Source organism: Typopeltis vanoorti, chromosome 3 (assembly GCF_054136105.1).
Source record: "Typopeltis vanoorti isolate ZY-2024b chromosome 3, IOZ_Tvanoo_1.0, whole genome shotgun sequence".
Lineage (NCBI taxonomy): Eukaryota > Metazoa > Arthropoda > Arachnida > Uropygi > Thelyphonidae > Typopeltis > Typopeltis vanoorti.
The window spans coordinates 157450835-157470507 of NC_143551.1; the positions used below are offsets into that span (position 1 = coordinate 157450835).

Genomic DNA, 19673 nt, shown 5'->3' on the forward strand with positions numbered 1-19673 from the left:
TGCATTTTTTCCATCAGTCCCCTGAAAAGTGTAAAAAAAGGGGTTTTACTGTATATATATATATATATATATATATATATATATATATATATATACAGGGTGTTCGGGATAAATTTGACAGTTTCGTAAGGAAAAAGAAAATCTTCTTTGTATCTATTAAATTTAATGAATTGACAAAAAAACATTACAGGCAGAGTTAATTACAATACTATCAACAAGATTTACTCAAAATAACCACCATTAGCATCGATCACAGCTTCAATTCTGCTTCGGAACCTCGAACAAGCTGATGCTACAGTCTCCCTGGGAAGGGCCGCAAAAACTGTTTTAATTTTATCCATTAACTGGGCTTTTGTATTACTGGAAGTGCGATTGGTGTCTTTTTCAACTGCGCCCCATACAAAATAATCCATGGGGTTAAGGTCTGGGGAGTTTGGAGGCCAAACATTTGGACTGGAGAAGTCGTAGAAATTTTCAGACAACCATTTTTGACTTTTCCCAGAGGTGTGGCAAGGGGCCGAATCCTGCTGCCATACATACGGCCTACCATTGGCTACCCTTGTTATCCAGGGCTTGACTACAGTTAGCAACTCCACGAACAAAGCCCGAATTCCAATGCCAGGGTTCTTCAACACCTGTTCCTGCAGATTTGCGAGGAATTCTGCTGTACGAACGCAATCAGATCGTCTGCTAGGGTTCTTTCTTCTTGCTACATCCTCGTAGTCACCATTGCAAGTCTCTAGTTCATGCCTGATTGTTTTTACTGTATTCAGGGAGCATTGGGCAGCAGTCGTAATATCCTTATTTTGATGGCGGGCACGAATCATCATGATACAAGTTATTCTCTTCCATGATTCAGGTGGGTTCCAGCTATCCATCATTTCTGACATCTTGTATATGAATGAAGAAGGGTCCAAACTTTTAAATGAAGAGAAGTGTGTGTTAATACATGTAACTTACGGAAAAATATAATTAATTATAAATATGTCAAATTTATCCCGAACACCCTGTATATGTGTAAATAAGTTTTTTTACCTTGGGTAATGTATATTAGGGTTACCATGTAATTTTATAAACTTGTTTATTTTACTCCTAATCCCTAGTATGCAAACAATTAAGTTTGTGCCTGAACCTAGTTCAAGTCTAAAGGTAGTGCAACACCAGGGCAACTCATTGTAAAAGTGGATAAGGCTCTGATCACTATTCTTAGTAAGTTTATAAAATTACTTGGTAATCCTAATATATATATATATATTTTTTTTTTTTTTTTTAAATAATAATTATACTGACTAGGAATACCGAGAAAGGTATGATAAAAACTTTAATAAAACACGACTAGTTTCGTCGGAACACCTACTTCTTCAGGTGTGAAAATAACTACAAAAGAACTGGAAAAAATAACAAGTTAAAAAACATGGACTTCTTATTGGGAATAGTTCCCAATTTGTTTTATATGAGAAGTCCATGTTTTTTAACTTGTTATTTTTTCCAGTTCTTTTGTAGTTATTTTCACACCTGAAGAAGTCGGTGTTTTATTAGTTTTTATCATACCTTTCTTGGTATTCCTAGTCAGTATAATTATTATTTTTTAAAATGTCTACAAAGCGAGTGAATAGAAGCTATAAGATATATATATATATATTTTTCTTTTTTTCTTTAGGCTGCACAGTTCTTAGCTGCTGCTCATTCTCGCCATGCTTTAGACACAGCGTTTTATTTACGTGAAATTAGAGGTTCTGAAGAAGATGATATAAATAATGGGTTAGATTCAGGCTATCCTAATATAATGTACATTGTAATTGGAGCCATTGTCATTATATTATTGGGATTACTATTTGGAGTGCTGGTAACAACTCAAAGAAAGAGGGCAAGAGGTATTACATGGTTTCCTGAAGGTTTCTTTAGGTCAAATAGTCAAAATAGGCGACGATCCAGGAGAAGAGGACCTGATGGTCAGGAAATGAGGTATGCTGTTTTTTTTTTATTATTATTAATCATTCATGAAACATACACATCTAATCCACATGAGAGAGAGAGTCTAATAAAGGGTGATTTTTATTTTCATTTAAATAAATTGCAGGTCTGTATAATCTTGTGGTGACTTCCATTATGCTAAGTTTGCAGGAGAAAAAAAAATCTTATAGGTTCATTTCTAGTTAATGACTAGAGGAACTATTTTGTACACCTTTTTTGCATCTGATTTCAGAGTTGATTGATTTCTGGGCACAGGCAAGTAGGGTTTTTTTTTCCCCTTCCTGGAAAAAAACTCAGCTGTCTAATCCTGAAACTCTTAAAATCAACCATGGAACACTTGGATACATGCAAATAAATAGCAGTTAGGATTAAGACCATCACTTTCCATTTAGATTGCACCCAATCTTGGTGATATTTATTTCTTTATTAGGATTTGTAATAAATAAATATATAATGCACTTTCCTTGTTCTTGATTTCACTGTTAAATAATCTGAGAAAGATATGCATAACCAATTACATCGTATCTTCAGTCTTTTATGGGTTTGACTGGTATGAAACAATAAGATAAAGAAAGATAAAACAAAAATCGTATAATATATTAGAAAAAAAATTACTGAATTAAATACATAACATTGAAATTGGTTTAAACTTGCATATACTTTTATTAAAACTGAGTAAATCTTATAATTCACTTAAACTTCAAGAACTAAAACCTCATGACTCATGAGGGGGGGGGGAGGGTAGTGAAATGTTCTGATGAACACCTAGAACAAAAATGATATTGAGGCTACTGATATAATCACAAGAAAGAACATATCTCAAAACTCTTTAACCCCTATCAATTTGTAATAATTTGTTCTAGAGATTTTGAAGAATTTCAAAGATGCACAGGTGCAGTCTGTTATCAAGTTTTTCCTACTGTAAGAAAAGTCTGCATCTGAGATTCATTAAATGTTATGTGAGACTTTGGGGGACTGTGCCCCAGCATATCCAACAGTTGCCAAGTTAAAACTGGACATCCTGAGATAACAGATTCCCCCCCCACACACCATCCCCAAGTCAAGAAGACCAGTCATAGCTCTCACACCTGAAAACAACAATGCAGTGCATGCCATGAACCTTGATGATAGATGAATATCGGCCAAAAACATTGCAAAGACTCTAGGGATATCCAAGAAATGAGTTAGGATCATTATCCACCAACATCTGGACATACAGAAACTCTTAGCGAAGTGGATCCTTAAATGTTTGAATGTTGACCAAAAGAGAAAATTTTGAGTCATTTTGAGGAATCAGGTACAAATTTTTTTGACTCGTATTGTGATTGTTGATGAAACATGTCTTAATCACTATGACTAAGAGCAGTGGTCTCCAAAGTGTGGTACGCGTACCCCCTGGGGTGCGTGAGTCAATACGTGGGGTACGTCAAAAAAGTTTTATATTGATAGGAAAAAAATTAAGTAATTAATTAAAAATAAAGAATATTACTTTCTTTCATCAATTAAACATATATATGTAATATAGACAAATACGTTATAAAGATCCTGTAAACTTAAACTTTGCGAGTAGCGCACATTGGGCGACTTTGCACACATAATTGTCCGTGGCAAAGCTGTCATGTTTTTTTAAAACTAGGGAGTAAATCTCTTACTTCTCATCATTGCCATTGTTTATAGAGCATCCTAGTGCTGACAAGCCAACTAGAGAAGGAAAATTGCTTAGTTATCCTGCTATCTACAGATGACACCACAGTTGTATTAATTATTTGACTATTAGTAGTAAGTTTAACGATTTTTTAGTATATATTGTTTCTGTGCAATTCCAACGCCTTTTTGTGCTTACTTTTACGTTTACACTAGAAATAGTGAATTAATATTATCAAAATTGCTTACATTTTTTAAAAGTGTTTGATATTATCAATAGTAAATGAATTATATTTAAATTTTACAATTTAACCTTCACAAAATGGATAAATAGTTAAAAAAATTTCCTCCAAAGAAACCGGAATTGAAGATAATTATGATAGTACTTCTACATCAGACGAACAACAAGGAAAAGATAGGATTGATTCTTCTATTCAAACAAGTTCTTTATCAGTCAAATTAAGTGATAAAAACATTAATCTGAAACTTAACAAAACCTTGCCCAAGAAAGTTCGAAATTATCAAGTAGACTATTGAAATGGGGATTTACATCGAAAATAGTCAACAACGAACCTCGTCCTGCATGTGTATTGTGTCATGAGACGCTATGTAATGGAAGTATGAAACCATCATTATTAGTAAGATACTTAAAAACTAAACATCCTGAACATGAACACAAATCTTTACAATTCTTTGAACGATGTTTGAAGACATGTAATTCTCAATCCAACAACTTTAAAAAATTTACTAAAATTAACGATAAATATTTGGAGGCATCTCTTGAGGTTGCATTCTTAATTGCAAAAGACCAAAAGCCACACACCATTGGAGAAACACTTGTACTCCCAACCACCATAAAAATGGTAGAAATAATCCATGGAAAAGAATATGCAGATAAACTAAAATGTATTCCCTTATCAGCAAATACTATTGGTAGACGTATAGAAATCATTGCAGATAATTTAAAGAAGCAACGTATCGCAGTATCAGAAGCCATCAAACCAGAATTTCAAGAAATTATGAAAGAAATGCAAGGCTATTGTTCACATTAAATATTGTAATGAATATGTTTGTAAGCTGTTAATAAGAAAAATAATGTGTAAAAATATCTAGCGTTTTTAATTATTATGTGATGATACAAGGCATATTTCCTCTTTATAATACTTATTACAATAGATTTTTGCTCAATCAAGGGGGGGGGGTATGCACTATTTATTTTTTCTGTCTTGGGGGTACGCGATCAAAAAAGTTTGGAGACCACTGACCTAGAGACCAAACAAAAGTCAGTGGAATGGAGCACACAAAGAGTCTCCATGGCCAAAGAAGTTCCAAATCCAAAAGTCAACAGGGAAGGTTCTTTCCATTGTCGTTTGGGATATGGACCCCTCTCTCTCATATCTTATTTGGCAGTAAACTCAGAAGGACCTTACTTTCTGGATGTGTCTCATAGCATCTCATTCACATTTTCCTTGTAAACTCAACTTTCCAACCTACTGGGTCACCTTAGCAGTGACTTTCCTCACATGTTAACACATTCTCTGTGACATTATCTATAATATTTACAACCTCAGGCCACAGTGCCTTTCATATGTTATCATTCATACACTGTGAGGACTTTATTTTAAACATAATAAATTATGTTAGTCGTGATCTTGATATTAAGCTGCCACCAAAAAATTATTTGTTGGTAAGGCATTGGATTCCTTTATATGTTGTATAATCATTGAGAAGGTTTGACTGCAAGATGTTAGACTTTAAATACTGTTATGACCCCCCCCCCCTTCATTGATCCATGAATATGCCAAAATGCAGCTTTCAAAAGCTCAGAAAATGACAATGTGGTTGCTGTCCTGTTTTTTTGCATATAATAAATTAAAGCTGTTTTATCTTGTGTAATAATAATAAGCTGTTATCTATTGGTTTTATTATTTTTTTTTAAGTACTTAAATTACCCATTTACTGAATTAACCTGTTATTTTACAGAAATCTACACAAACAGTGCTCTACCAATCACATAGATATCGATTCTGGAGATAGCAGTATACATCCAGACAGTGGTCAGTGGAGTGATGATGATATTGGAGACCATCCTCCTGTGAAAAGGATGAAAAATGACTGTTCACCTGATCCCAGTTTTGGTGATACTCACACAGTAATGACAACAACAGATTATGATGAAAATGATCCTCGTCCATGGACACAACAGCATCTTGACGCAGCAGATATTCGTAATCCAGACATTTTGGCTTTAACTCCACCACAAGGAGATGGAGATATGGAACCTGGGAGTGTAGATGTAGATGTTCGAGGCCCAGGTAAGAAAGTTTTTGTTCTCTATTTTGGTTTTTGATATACTAAGTAATACATTTGAATCAATAGTAGGTAGCCTTGCATGAAGTAATTATTTGCATTGTATGAATTTATTTTTCTAGGTGGTTTGACACCCTTAATGTTAGCATCCTTCAGAGGTGGTGGTCTTGATACTGGAGATGATGTTGATGATGATGATGGATCAGTCAGTATGATACAAGATCTACTTATACAAGGGGCCAAAATTAATATGACTACAGAACGTACAGGTGAGATTGTTATATCATGCCATTGTAATTTTTTTTCTTCTTTTTCATTATCGAATTGGATATTCCCTACTGGCATATTAGTATGAAAGAACATTGTGGCATAGATGTCAGGTGTAATTCATTCTCCATTAATGTTTATTTGTTTAATAATTAATATTGCCTATGTATCACCAAAACCGGACCTTCACATACCCCATAAGGAATGTGAAGAAGAGATCTGGGCTTCTGACCCAATGTTCAGTGCTCACTTTTTTTTTTTTTTTTTTTTTTTTTTTTTTTTGTTGTTGTTGTTGTTGTGCACCCAGTTATTAGCTATCCACCTAGACCCTATAAGTGAAGGAAGTACAAGAGTGAAAGTACTGTGTTAATTCCTGAATGTTTTTTAATGTTTTCTAATTTAGCTGTAAATTTTCATTGACTCATAACATAACCTGGAAGTGTCACGTAATAAAAAAAAAAATAATAATAACATTGGAATGATGCATAGACGAAGCAGTATTAATAAATGAGAAGGAAGGTCTTATGATTTGAGACTTAGCTGAATGATGAAATTATTATTATATGGTATCTCCATGGAGTCTAGAGACTCATTGTGGGAGACCCAAACTATTATACACACAAAACCTATCATACCTCTCCTTAAACTCACTGTCAGGGAACTCAACTAATTCTGGCAATCCATTCCTCTCATGCACCACTTTCCATGCAAAAAACCTGGTCTGCACACTCCTATTAACCACACTCTTGTACAAATTCCACAGATGGCCCCTAGTTCTCTATTTGTCATATATTGAAAAATTCCTTTTGCATCAATTATATAAAACCCTTTTAATATCTTAAAAGTTTCTATCATGTCCCCTCTTTTTCTGCCTATCAACTAAATTTTGTAACCTACAAACCTTCAACTTAACCTCATAGGGAGCATTCCACAGACCTCTCACCAGCTTAGTCACTTGTCTCTGAATCTTCTCTACCATCTCTTGGCCCCTCAAGAAACTCAGGTGACCAAATCTGTGCACAGTAGTTTAAATAGAGGTATAAGTATTTAAATAACAATTAGTATGAGCCTCCTGTGATGAGTCTTTGCTCTCCATCTCTATGGAGTCTAGAATAATAGTAATAATAATAATACTAGAAAATCAACTTTCTGGCCAATTATACACTCATTTTATCAGAAGCAGTTCACATGGTAATCTATTGAAGGACTGCTAAAATGAAGATTTGGGTATTTTAGGATGAGATAATTATGAAATCCCCATATTTATTTGCATTAATGGGCAAAACCCTCTGTTTAGAATAGTTAGAACATATTAAAAACATTCAAAATCTGCATGTAGTTTGATTCTGGTCTTTGTTTCTTTGGTGTACTGTGGTCTTTGCTGTACCATATTTTATTTCAGAAGCCTTTAATAATGATAGAATAAAGTTAGTGACTTGATTTGAATTTTATTTCTGTTGGGTATATAGCATATTGCATTTATAAACAGGTGAGACCTCTCTTCATTTGGCTGCTCGACATGCTAGAGCTGATGCAGCTAAAAGACTTTTGGATGCTGGAGCAGATGCCAATGCTCAAGATGGAACAGGACGAACTCCTCTTCATGCTGCTGTAGCTGCTGATGCCCAAGGGGTGTTTCAGGTATTTGAAGATATATACTACTGCAATCTAAATGTATATTCTTTTTTGTACTGGATCTTGAAATTTTTTAATACTGATTGACTATCCATTTAGAACTCTGTTTTTTTGACTGTGCTTTTAATTTAATGTGATCACATGTTTTGTTATCATTAGGAGAATCTCTGAATCAATCAGGAAGAAAGGACCAGTGTAATCAGTTCACTAGAAATTAAGTTGATGGCTGTACATTTATTAAAGAATCAAGATAGCCAGTACATGTCCATTGGCTAATAATAATCTCCAATAGGAGATGGCTGCTAACTAGATCCAATAGTGAATGAGAATTGTCAGAAATATCCACCCAGCCATAAGGATTGTTAAGTGTGAGAAATGAATCCATAAACGAGGATGATAATGAGTAGTTAAAGCTGCTCTAGAAGATTCTGAAGTTCCTGCTGGAAAATGACAAAACATTAATTTCAGAAGTATTACAGCTCTGTATCTTCCCAAGAATTATGCTAAGCATGATAATCAGAAATTGTCTATGCCAGATATTGCAAATAATAGCTGGAATTTTCCTACTGTAGCAGCAGCACATTAAATTTTATGGGACGTTCAGTGATACTTGTTCTATCCTGCTTATGACTTAATTAATAATTTCAAGCATTCAAAAATCACACTGCTATATGCGATTTCACTTGTACTCTTACCTTTAGCACCAACAATCTAAACTAAAGAGTGAGATACTGTTTTCTCTTTTGTGTTTGCTATTTTAATGGCAGCTCCACCCCTGTTATACACTAATACTGCAGATGGATCAGAGGTTGTCTAAAGCAAACATTTATTTTATACAGCCTCCAGTCTAAACATGATTTTTGGTTACTTAAAATCTCTACTGATACTGATAGTAGGTGTTACACCAACTGATGCAAATAATCATCTATACTTTAAGCCTCTCTTCTCTTCTTCTTTGGTGCATCAATCCGAAAATTGGTAAATATAGCAGCACATCACAACATCCTGTCTTGTGACTTCCTTTTTATCTCTTCATAACTCTTAGTGCCAGTTAGCATCATTATGTTATTTATCTCATCTATAAACCATCTATGATCTAAAATTACACTGTCCAGTATGAAGTTTTGTCCATTCCCTTTTTTTTAGCTTCTATAATCTCATTGACTGTTTTAAGTAATGAAGAGTGAAGAGTTACTGAAGTCTTCTATATGTTTCTCTGTTTTACTGCACTGCTACTGCAAATAATTTTTTATTTAGAAAGATGGAACAATTACCCCCCCCCCTTGTTTTTTTTTATTCCAAACTTCTGTATTTTTATGAATCTTTAGCATCAATAACTAGCAAGGCAAGTTAAGAAGTTTTAGCTAAAGGTTATATTGGTTTTGTTTTTCAGGCATCTATAAATTATAAATTTCTCTTACTGGCTTGAAGCACATTATTTTAAAAATATTTACTAAGATAAAATACATATAGTAGTTTCAAAATACTGCCTCCTAAATTTTTGCAGGTGCTTTATAAAATAATTAGTCTTACTGAGAGGATTATCAGCCAATAGAGATTTGTCACAGAATTCTACCAATTTTCAGAAATGCATATGTCAAAAAATAAAAGAAAGCACATTAAAGAAAAGAAAAAAAAATCAGTTAATGCCTTTCATTTCCTTATAAGAGCAGGCTGAGACTATTTTAGCCCTGTCTGTCTGTCTGTCTGTTGGAGACTGAAGGGTCAGTTCAATCTCTGCTGGTGGCCAATCAGAGATAGCTGGCCCAAGACTGTCACTAATTATAAGCAGTATCAGATGAAGAGATAGCTGACGTGTCACCATCTCTTGGTCTCTAACACAATATGTTATTATCTGGATTATTGTGGGTTCTATGGTTGAGCTTATGGGATGAAAAACCTGAGTTTTGAGGAGAAGAACCCCAATGTCAGCACTCGACTAACTTAGGAACCGGTTGCAAGTTTTAGAAAAAGTTTAGTTGCTCTGGTCGGTAACTAGAATCGAACCTAGGTCATTCTTTGGGCTGCTTAACTCAGAGGATGCAAACGTCATTTCCACTGAGCTACACAGGCCTACCCACAGTAAAAGAATTTTTGCTAAGATCTTTTTTGAAGGTATTTTGGTTTGTTTATCACAAACCATCCTCAGTGTAGAAGAATAAACAATGAAAAATGCACTCAAATAAACAATTCACATACAACAGATTAAAACTATGTACTACAAACAGTGGTAACCTTCTCATGTTCAGTCACAGACTTGCCAGGTTGTAAGCTATTACAACCCTATAGGATCCTAAAAAAATCATTTAAAAAAGTGATTGAATCTTCATGCCCAAAATGTGAGAAATTATTATTAGCAATGACCCTCTATAGTTCAATTTTTGAATCCCATCTACGATGTGAGGAACCTTTATCAGGTCTTTTCAATCAAATGGCGAGTTAGCCTACTTCATATGGAAGTAGAGAGTTTTTCTTCCCAGAAAATCAAGTTTTACATTCCTCAGAATAGACAAACTGGCCCCACGAACATGCAGTTCTATAGACATAAAATACTACTAAAGAGATGCAGCAGAGGAATGGTAAGCCAGGTGCATTAAATTGCTTAGAGCCCCTAATCAAGGGGCTCGACCCATCTTTGGATGGATGAGAAACAGTGGATTGTTAGCAACGGTTTCATAACTTTTTTTAAGATCCTAATAGTGTAATAGCGTATACCTTGTCATTCCCCCTCTTACTGAACACGAGAAGTTAATCATTGTTTATATTGTTGTTGTATTGTTGCCATTTGTTGTATTTGATTTTCCATTGTTTGTTTTTCTGTGCTGAAGGTGGTTTATGATACCAAACTGAAATATCTGCAATTTGACAGTAGAATCTTACTAATATACTTTCACGGGTACGTTTTCTTTTATTTCGCTGGATTTCCTTCATCAAAAGAGCACATGCCAAAAGCTACTGTGAAAACATGCAGTTCACAGTTCTACCAAGATGGGGAAGAAAAAAAAAGTTTGCATGTTTGAAATAAAAGTTAACATTTTATTACATGTTAATATTAATTTTTATTTTGCATCAAGCAGAACTAAATAGTTTGAAATAGACCTTGAATTGGAAATACAAGTTCTAATTCTAGTAAAAATTTATGGTACATAAAACAGACATTTCTTTCAACATAGAAAGAAATATCATCAGTTAATCACACATGTACCTTAATAGCTAAGTCCTGCAACTCTGACAATATTATACTGCTTGTTATGCTTAGGGGGTGCAACATATAAAAAATAAATTAAAAAAAAATACAAACACTCAGACAGGATCAAAATCATTAGTATTAGTAAATAATTAGTTTCAGTAGTGTCAATACACTATTGTTGAAGGTACTAGTGTGTATTACGTGTTATGTTGTTGGCATTCCCACATTGTATTCTGGTGGAGCCATATTCTTCATTCATCCATATTGCCACCTGTTGAGGAATAGTTTATAACAAGGTAAGGTATCCAAACTAAGGGATTTATTTCTTAATATACACATGCAATTAAACATGAGAAGTTCTTATGTAAGGTAAAATTTTTTAGGATTGGATTGTGCAGGAAGAGCTTAATGAGAAATTCTTTAAACAGATTTGTAAATTTCAAGTAGCTATGATGCAATGTGGTCTTTGTAAGAAAGGCAATGTCTGCAAGTACTGGCATCGCATATTGGTGAAATTGGATGTAGTCCAGTTCTTTTCTGGAGATTTCTAATTTCTGCAGAATGGCCAATCTGTTCCATATTTTAAATTATATGAACAAGGAACCCTATAATCTCCTGGAAAGAGAGCCTATGGGCAAATGATAATTGCTGTCAGTTCAATGTTAGTAAGTGTAAAGTTATTTACTTTGGTATGATGAGATTTCCAATTGCATATTATGTTAGAGGGATTATGCTTGGAGTAAGAACTACTAATAAGGCTGGGGATTTTGGAGTTATGATCAAAGATCACATAGCAAAAATTACAAATACTACTTAGAGGATAATTACAATGATGAAAAAATGTGACTTGTAAGGATAAGGAAGTTATTTTATCTTTTTTACAAGGCCTTAATATCCTGTTTAAGGGCTTGTGTATGGCCATCGACAAAAATACATTGTGCGTCATGTGGAAGCAATTCCAGAGGGAGAAAAAAGTAGTTCCAAAATTCACTACCAGTGACATTGTAAACACCAAATGCATGGAATTTGCATGTCATGCAACTCGACTGGTGCTAGAAGGATTTAAAAAGTCCCTTCATTCTGGTTGTTAATACTGTCCATGGTGATGACACTAACTTTGCCTCAATGTGCTTTGCTTGTGAAGCTGTACTGCCTAAACAATTGCAGTGCTGTTGCTGCACTCCATGTGCTTTGTGACGAATGATTAGTTGTTTTGAAGAAAGGTTTGTTGGGAGTTTGACCTGGCAGAGGTTGCAAACCAATCAGTTCACAACAAGTGATTGAGGTCGCTACTGCCATTGTGGAGCAGGCCTGAATAACAGCATCGGTTCCTGTGCACATGCTGTATCAAAGCACATGGATGTGCTTTACACAACTGTCTGAAAAATTCTACAGAATATTCTGCATTTGTACCCATTGAAGATAACCCTGACACAGGAGATGCATCCACAGGACTTTGAAAGTCAGCTGACATTTGCTCTAACATTCCGTGCATGAGTGGAGTTGGATGCTGCATGGCCATGGATGATTTTGGGAGACTTGAGACTTACTTTCATCCTGAATGGAGCTGTGAATACCCACAATTGCCAGGTATGGGCTACGCAAAACCAACAAATTCCTTTGGTTATAGTCTGGTGCAGATTACAGCTTTGTAATCTCATTCTTCTTTGAGGATATTTGCCAGTTGGGTCATGCCACCTGCTCGGTTATTGTTGAGAGGTATCACAATATGATAAACAATTTGTTGTGTTGCAGCTACAGCAGTGCCTATGCATTAATTCATAATTTTCATGCAGGATGGGACCTCTCCACACATTGGTCGATCCCTACAGGAGATTTTTCAAGATCATTTCATAGGAGCTAGAGTGATCTGCCATGCATTTCCCGCTGCATGGCTGCCTCATTCATCTGATCTGACCCCCCTCTGTGATAGATTCTGGGGATTTCTTTAAGACAGGGTTTATCAGAATAATCCCAAAGCCAGCATTGAAAGACAGCATAATGCAGCATGTGTACAACATCAATCCCAACCAGTGGGTTCTGCTGTTGAACACACTGTGTAAAGGATGCAGCTTGTGAATGCATAATGGAAGTGAATAAAAATGTATTATTATGCTTGTCATTTTTATCCTTACACACAGAAAAATTACTACATCTACATTCGGTACATTGCACAGTGCGCCCTATAGGCGAATTTTAGGATTTTTTTCTTTTTTTTCTTCAGATATCACTGTACATGATGCACAATGTATTCATGCCAAGTTTTGCAGCAACCTCACTGTTAGAACAGTGAGGTTGCTGCAAACTTTTTTTTTTTTTTTTTTGTTATTTCATGACAACTGAAACTGATGAAAGTATAAACTATTTGCACATATGTTTCAAGATAATCTAAGAATTATAAATTTTCTGACTTTTCACTGGAAGAAAAGTACTGTAGTGTGGCACTTTTACATTTACACAGAAAAAGAACATAACAAAACTTAAAGATTCTTGGGGGGGGGGACAGTTGAACAGAATAAGACACTAAAATATAGAACAAATTGTCCAAATATAATTGTCTAATATAGTATGCAATCATTGTGTGGGATTACTTGAAAAAATTATAACGTGAAGCACAATACAGAGTATTATTATAAATATAGTGAAATAGTAGGTCAGTCATGTGCAGAATCATCTTTGTACATGTGCATGTGTAAAAGCACAACAGGAAGCTTTAGTTGCATATCATTTTGATAAAATTTTAATTGTCAATTAGTGTAATTAGCAATAATCATTAAAAATTGATTATTGCTAATTACAAAATGAGATTATGAAATGAGAAATGAGATTATGAGATGATTATGAATTTTTATTTTATGTTAGCTACAAGTAGCTAAATTCCAAATGGAATTTTTTTGTTTATTTATTTATTTTTTAATCTTAGATACTTCTAAGGAACCGAGCCACTAATCTGAATGCTAGAATGTATGATGGGACTACACCTCTGGTTTTAGCTGCTCGTTTGGCTATTGAAGGAATGGTTGAGGATTTAATAAATGCAGAAGCTGATATCAATTCATCTGATGACCACGGTAAGTTTCTTCTAGGTGAGGTGGTAGTCATTATCATTGTGAATTGCTATTATCATTGGGTAGAAAATCAGGAAACTCCCTTAAATAAATGTGCTATTATTTCAGAGTATTTTCAAAATTTTTTATTTTATTTATGATAATAAAAAAAGAAAATAGCAATATTGAACATTTTCATTGTGGCTTCAGACAATGAGTAAATCTCCAAGCCATTTAGTGAATACATGACAGTTGAAAGAAAGTATAGCATCCCCCCCCCCCCAGATATAATTTATTTAACAGTGTATTTTTACATGGATTAATCCTCCAACAACATCTAACTTCACTTAAGTTTACAGACAAGGGATGTGATTGCAACATTTGGCTGGGCTGATCTTCCCTATTCTACTTATAGCTTGGATCTGGCAGTCTCTGATTATCACCTGTTTGACTCACTGAAGGGAGATAAAACAAACAAGCTGTTCGTGAAGAGCTCAGACAAGAAAGTAAAGATCCTCGGCACTTAGCATCTCACTGAGCAATGACAAAAGTGTATAGAAAGTGATGGTGGCTTTGCTGAAAAATGACAGAATTTTCAATGGAGGATTAATCCATGTAAAAGCCATTGTTAATTATATTTTCCAAGGGGAAAAAAATAGGAGGGATATTACATTCATCATATTACTCCTCATATTATGCTGTTTTTTCTCAGCAACTTGTGGATGAATGAATTATATAAGAAATAAACATTATTTATTTCTATAAAAGAAATGATGCTACTTGTGACTATGAACAGCAACCATATTTCAATTCACTTATAAAACTACAAAGTTACATATAAATATAAGCAAAGGAATAAATAAAAGAAAATGCTTGTGCTCTGCAAAGGCACAAATTATCATGGGTAAGCTGGTGACAAAACCACTATGAAGAGAAAGTGAAGAAGACAACATGCGACTCTGTTACACAGTTATCTGTAAAATGGATATTTCACAGATAATTTGTAAATGATAGTTCAAGGTAATTATCCATTTACAGTTATCAGTACTTCACTTCTTTTGAGGTCTCCTTAACACAAAACCAACTGCATGAAAAGTCAAAAGCAGTACCATGTTTCTTCAGCTCCTGTGGGCAACTGATACTACTTACAAGTGTCTAATAAGTAATAGGCTAGTCATTCATTTCTGAGGCTATTCAAACTCCCCTTTCTCCCAAAGTAATTGAATATTTGAGTCTGCACTTCACATTTAACAAAACATACAGCTTTCCTTAGATCAGGGGTTCCCAACCCTATGCCCACGGGCACCATGGTGCCCGTTGACCAATTTGTGTATGCTCGCTGCTGTTCAACCGTGTGTCTTATAGTTTAAAATAATCACGCAACCATTCATGGCATGCTATATGACGCATGCCTTAATGACACATGATGAGTACTAAACGCATACAATGTAAAGTAGATGCGCATTCGAAGTTGTTCATTCCAGTTTAAGAACTGGAATATCATCATATTCTTCTAATTATGAAGCACGCCAATGAAATGCAATGCCAAAGATCACACTAACTTACATATATATATTTAAATTTTTATATAATGTAAACTTTTAAGTAATAAAACATTTGATTATAATGTAAACTTTGTATGTATTCATTTAACAAACAAATTCAAAAAATTTGCTTGAAAAAATAGATGGTGCCCGACGCCCTACCTGTATTTTAGAATGTGCTCTAGGAAACAAAAAGGTTGAGAACCCCTGCCTTAGATCTCTGTTTAAAATGCCTTGTACGCTTTTTATTTTCATGTCACTAATCTTTTGTCCTCAGAACTATCCTGTAATGATCACTTATTTGAGATTCTCTGTACACTCATGTTTACAAAGGATACTCGAGGAAATATTCATAATATTAAATTGCACATGGATTATACCAACGTAACAAAAAACACTCCCGAAGAAGACATATTCATTGCTTCCTGTCCTTATAAACTTTTTTTTTTTTTAAATGACATGTTTAGATCAGTATCATTCTTAGTTAATGTTTTACTATATTACAACAAATTTAATATGTTAATATGAAATAAATGTCAATAAACAATTGTAGGCATTGTAAGGGAATTCTTTGTCAATATTAGTTGCATGTTACTGTTGATATTGCTAATTCAGTAATAACTATGAAATATATTTTTCAGGTAAAACTGCTCTTCATTGGGCTGCTGCTGTGAATAATGTTGATGCAGTTCGGGTTCTCCTGGCTCATGGTGCAAACAGAGATGCTCAAGATAATAAAGAGGAAACACCACTATTCTTAGCTGCAAGAGAAGGTAGTTATCAAGCAGCAAAAATATTACTTGAACATTTTGCCAACCGTGATATTACAGATCACATGGATCGCTTACCAAGAGATGTAGCATTAGACAGGATGCACCATGATATTGTACGTCTCTTGGATGAATATGTGCCTCCCAGTCCTCAGATGGCTAGTATACCTACTAGTGGTCCATTAGGATCCCCTGGTATGATACCCCCAACTGTAATTGGATCAACCAAATCTGTGAAGTCCAAAAAGAGACCAAAAATTAATACTGTAGCTGGGCTTTCAATAAAAGATGGTGACAGTTTGACAACTGATACTAGTGTGAGGAGGAAGGCATCTGTAAAGAAAAGAAAAGAGCCACCTCCAGTAGTAATGCAAGGGGTTGAAGGATCTGTAACCCTGTCACCAGTTAATTCTCTTGAATCTCCACATGCCAATAGATATTTGGATGGAACACCATCTCCTCTTGATCCCTCTTTATATAATGGTCACTTACCACTTTCAAATTTAGCTGGTATGGATGGCAACACAACTATTCCTAGTAAGCAGCCACCCTCATATGAGGATTGCATAAATGGAGCCCTCATCTATGGTGCACTAGGAGGCATGGATTCTGTTGGACTAAATTTAGGGGGTCCAATATATGTGAATGGAAACATGTTACCCCCTTTTCAAACAAATCAGAGCCTGAAGTCTAATCATTCTAGACAGAATTCCATGCCAAATAGCCTTTCTGGTGTCCATATACCTACCTCTCATACATACACAATGTCATCAACACTAACAAAACAGAGGCCTTCTCTTCCTACATCACCTACACACATGGCTGCCATGAGAGCTGCTCATCATCAGAAAACACAAATGCAATCACAGCAAAGTGCCAACAATACTTATGATTACCCACCCATGACTGATCTGCAGCATTTGATTGGCTCAACAATGTCTAAAACATCAGTGCCACCTATTAATACCAACCAAGTAGTGTATTCACATCCATATCATTATCCTACTCCTCCATCACAACACAGCCAAGGAGGTGCCGAGTCAACTCCACAGCACTACCTGCATCCACCAGAGACATATTTAACTCCTTCACCAGAGTCTCCAGGTCAGTGGTCTAGTTCTTCACCACATTCAGCTCAGTCAGACTGGTCAGAGGGAATCTCAAGTCCAATGGGACCTTCTAATTTACATCCTGTGCCTGTTGAACATCAACAACAAGGACAAGTTGCACCAGGACAACTGCAGCCAACACACCCGTCATCAGAAGCAGTTTTTATTTAGGTGGAATTATTAGCTATTGAATAATATTTGACAGACTCTTATATCTAGAGCTTTCTGAAAGGCAGAACTGCTATAGTGCCACCCCTATGTTACTATATCACTATCACATAATGTCATTGCTTTTAAAGACAATAGCAGACATGTTGAGCACATGGGGAGAATGATGTCCTGAGTTCTAACAAAATTCTTCCTTAGAAGAACTATTTATTTGATGTTTCCGTCATCCGTAAATCTCAGCATGTAAAAAGGGACTCAGTTTATAGTGTTTTCTGTATTTTATATGTGTGTATATGTATGTATGTATTTTTGTGTATGTGTATATGTGTGTGTCTGCACATGTAAACTCTGACAGAGCTGTAGGAGAGTGTTGAAAATCTTCCTGCAGTTTTACATGGTCAGTGAAAATTACATTAGTACGTCAAGAACTTTAATTTGTACAGCAATCTATGTACAGTTATAAATAACATTTATTCTCTTCTTTCCTTCTACTGCGAGAAGGCATAAATTTTGACTGCAGCTAGTGTGATAGGTACAAGATTTGAAATTTTTAGTAACAGTTTCAAATTTCGTAATTCAGAAATTTTGCTAATGTTTAATGGCATCATTGGTAATGAAGTCAGTTTTATTGTCCAAGTATTTTTACTAACAAGCTTTAGTATTTTTTTTCCTTTCCCTGGAAATTTAAAGTTTCTGCAGAAACTGCTGAATTTATGCCTTTTTTGTTTGTGTATATTTAGAAACAGTATACATGTAAAATTAATTTATACTGTCATCATGTTTGTTTAAAAATCTCAAAGATTTACTGTATGTTTTAATGAAAGTTACATTGACATAATTGTACATAGTTCACAAATTCATGCCAGTATTTTAGTTTTTTTTTTATAACATTAATTTCATTCACTCTTCATAATTTAAAATATGCTGAAATGTTTTTTCCCCTTTGAATACTTTTTTTAAGATATTCAATTGAAGTAACATTTACTTTCACCATTTTCTTCACCATTGTTTCACTGTGATCTTGACTAAGGGACCAAATTTTGAATTCAGTTAAAATTATTTATACACAAATAATTATCTGAGCAGAATTATAGTGCAATTTTTTTTTTTTTTTTTTTTTTTTTTTTTTTTTTTTGTGGAGGGGTGGATTAAATAATAAAATTTAAATCCTCAAATTATATTAAAAGAAAAATAAAATTGTACTCTTTTTCTCTTAAAGAGAAAAATTTTCTCTTTAAGAGAAGCAGCAGTATAATTTATGTTAATATCAGGTAGATTTAAATACCTCTATAAGTAAAAATACATAAAATTAGGCTTGATGAAATGTATTACATTCCTTCCCAGTGATCATATATATTTGCATTTTGTTTGTATGAGCATGCTCATATGCACATATCTACATTTATTTGCACATGATTTCAGATTTCAACAATGGTACAAAATTTATTATTTTTTAATCTTTGAATCTTGTACAGTTATAGAACATTTTTACAGCCAAGTAGATGTTGCACAAAATGTTGTAACATATAGGCTTATAATATCATAATATTATAAGTGATCCTGTACTGTACCGTACCTCTATTAGTGTAGTTTAATTTGTTCACCAAGGTGGTTGTTTGTAGCTGACAGTTGAATAAAACAGCATTTTTATATAAATTTTGTCATTTTTTTATGATAATCATACTATTTAATTACAACTTTATATACAGTTAACTCTCGCTACAGCAGACACTCTTATAACAAACTACTGAAAATCCCAACCAAATCCCTATAGATACTGTTCTGCTGTTAATTTACTATAATAAACTATTCCTATTCCTGTGATTTGCTGGTATCCTCTGTAGCTCAGTTGGTTTCAACAGAGCCCCCAAAAGATTGGAAAGACTCTGTGTTCACTGGGTATCTACAGATGCCGTATGGTCACTCCGATGCTCAGTGATGTTCCACACCAGGCCTCGCCATGTAGTCCTGTTGTTTGCTTTTCTGGCAGCCTCAACTCTCTGAAGATCAGTCAC

At 34.5% G+C, this 19673-nt stretch overlaps 1 protein-coding gene across 1 annotated transcript in view; it reads left to right on the forward strand.

Moving 5' to 3' along the window:
• Nucleotides 1–19314, forward strand: part of LOC150108695 (uncharacterized) — a 191321-nt gene extending 172007 nt beyond the window's left edge. The window contains exons 27-32 of the mRNA XM_090416158.1: nt 1661–1965; nt 5602–5933; nt 6051–6197; nt 7685–7836; nt 13944–14091; nt 16253–19314. Of these exons, the coding sequence (XP_090272284.1) occupies nt 1661–1965; nt 5602–5933; nt 6051–6197; nt 7685–7836; nt 13944–14091; nt 16253–17661 (2493 nt within the window). The 3' untranslated portion in view covers nt 17662–19314. The remainder of the gene's footprint in view (nt 1–1660; nt 1966–5601; nt 5934–6050; nt 6198–7684; nt 7837–13943; nt 14092–16252) is intronic.
• Nucleotides 19315–19673: the final 359 nt, after the last annotated feature.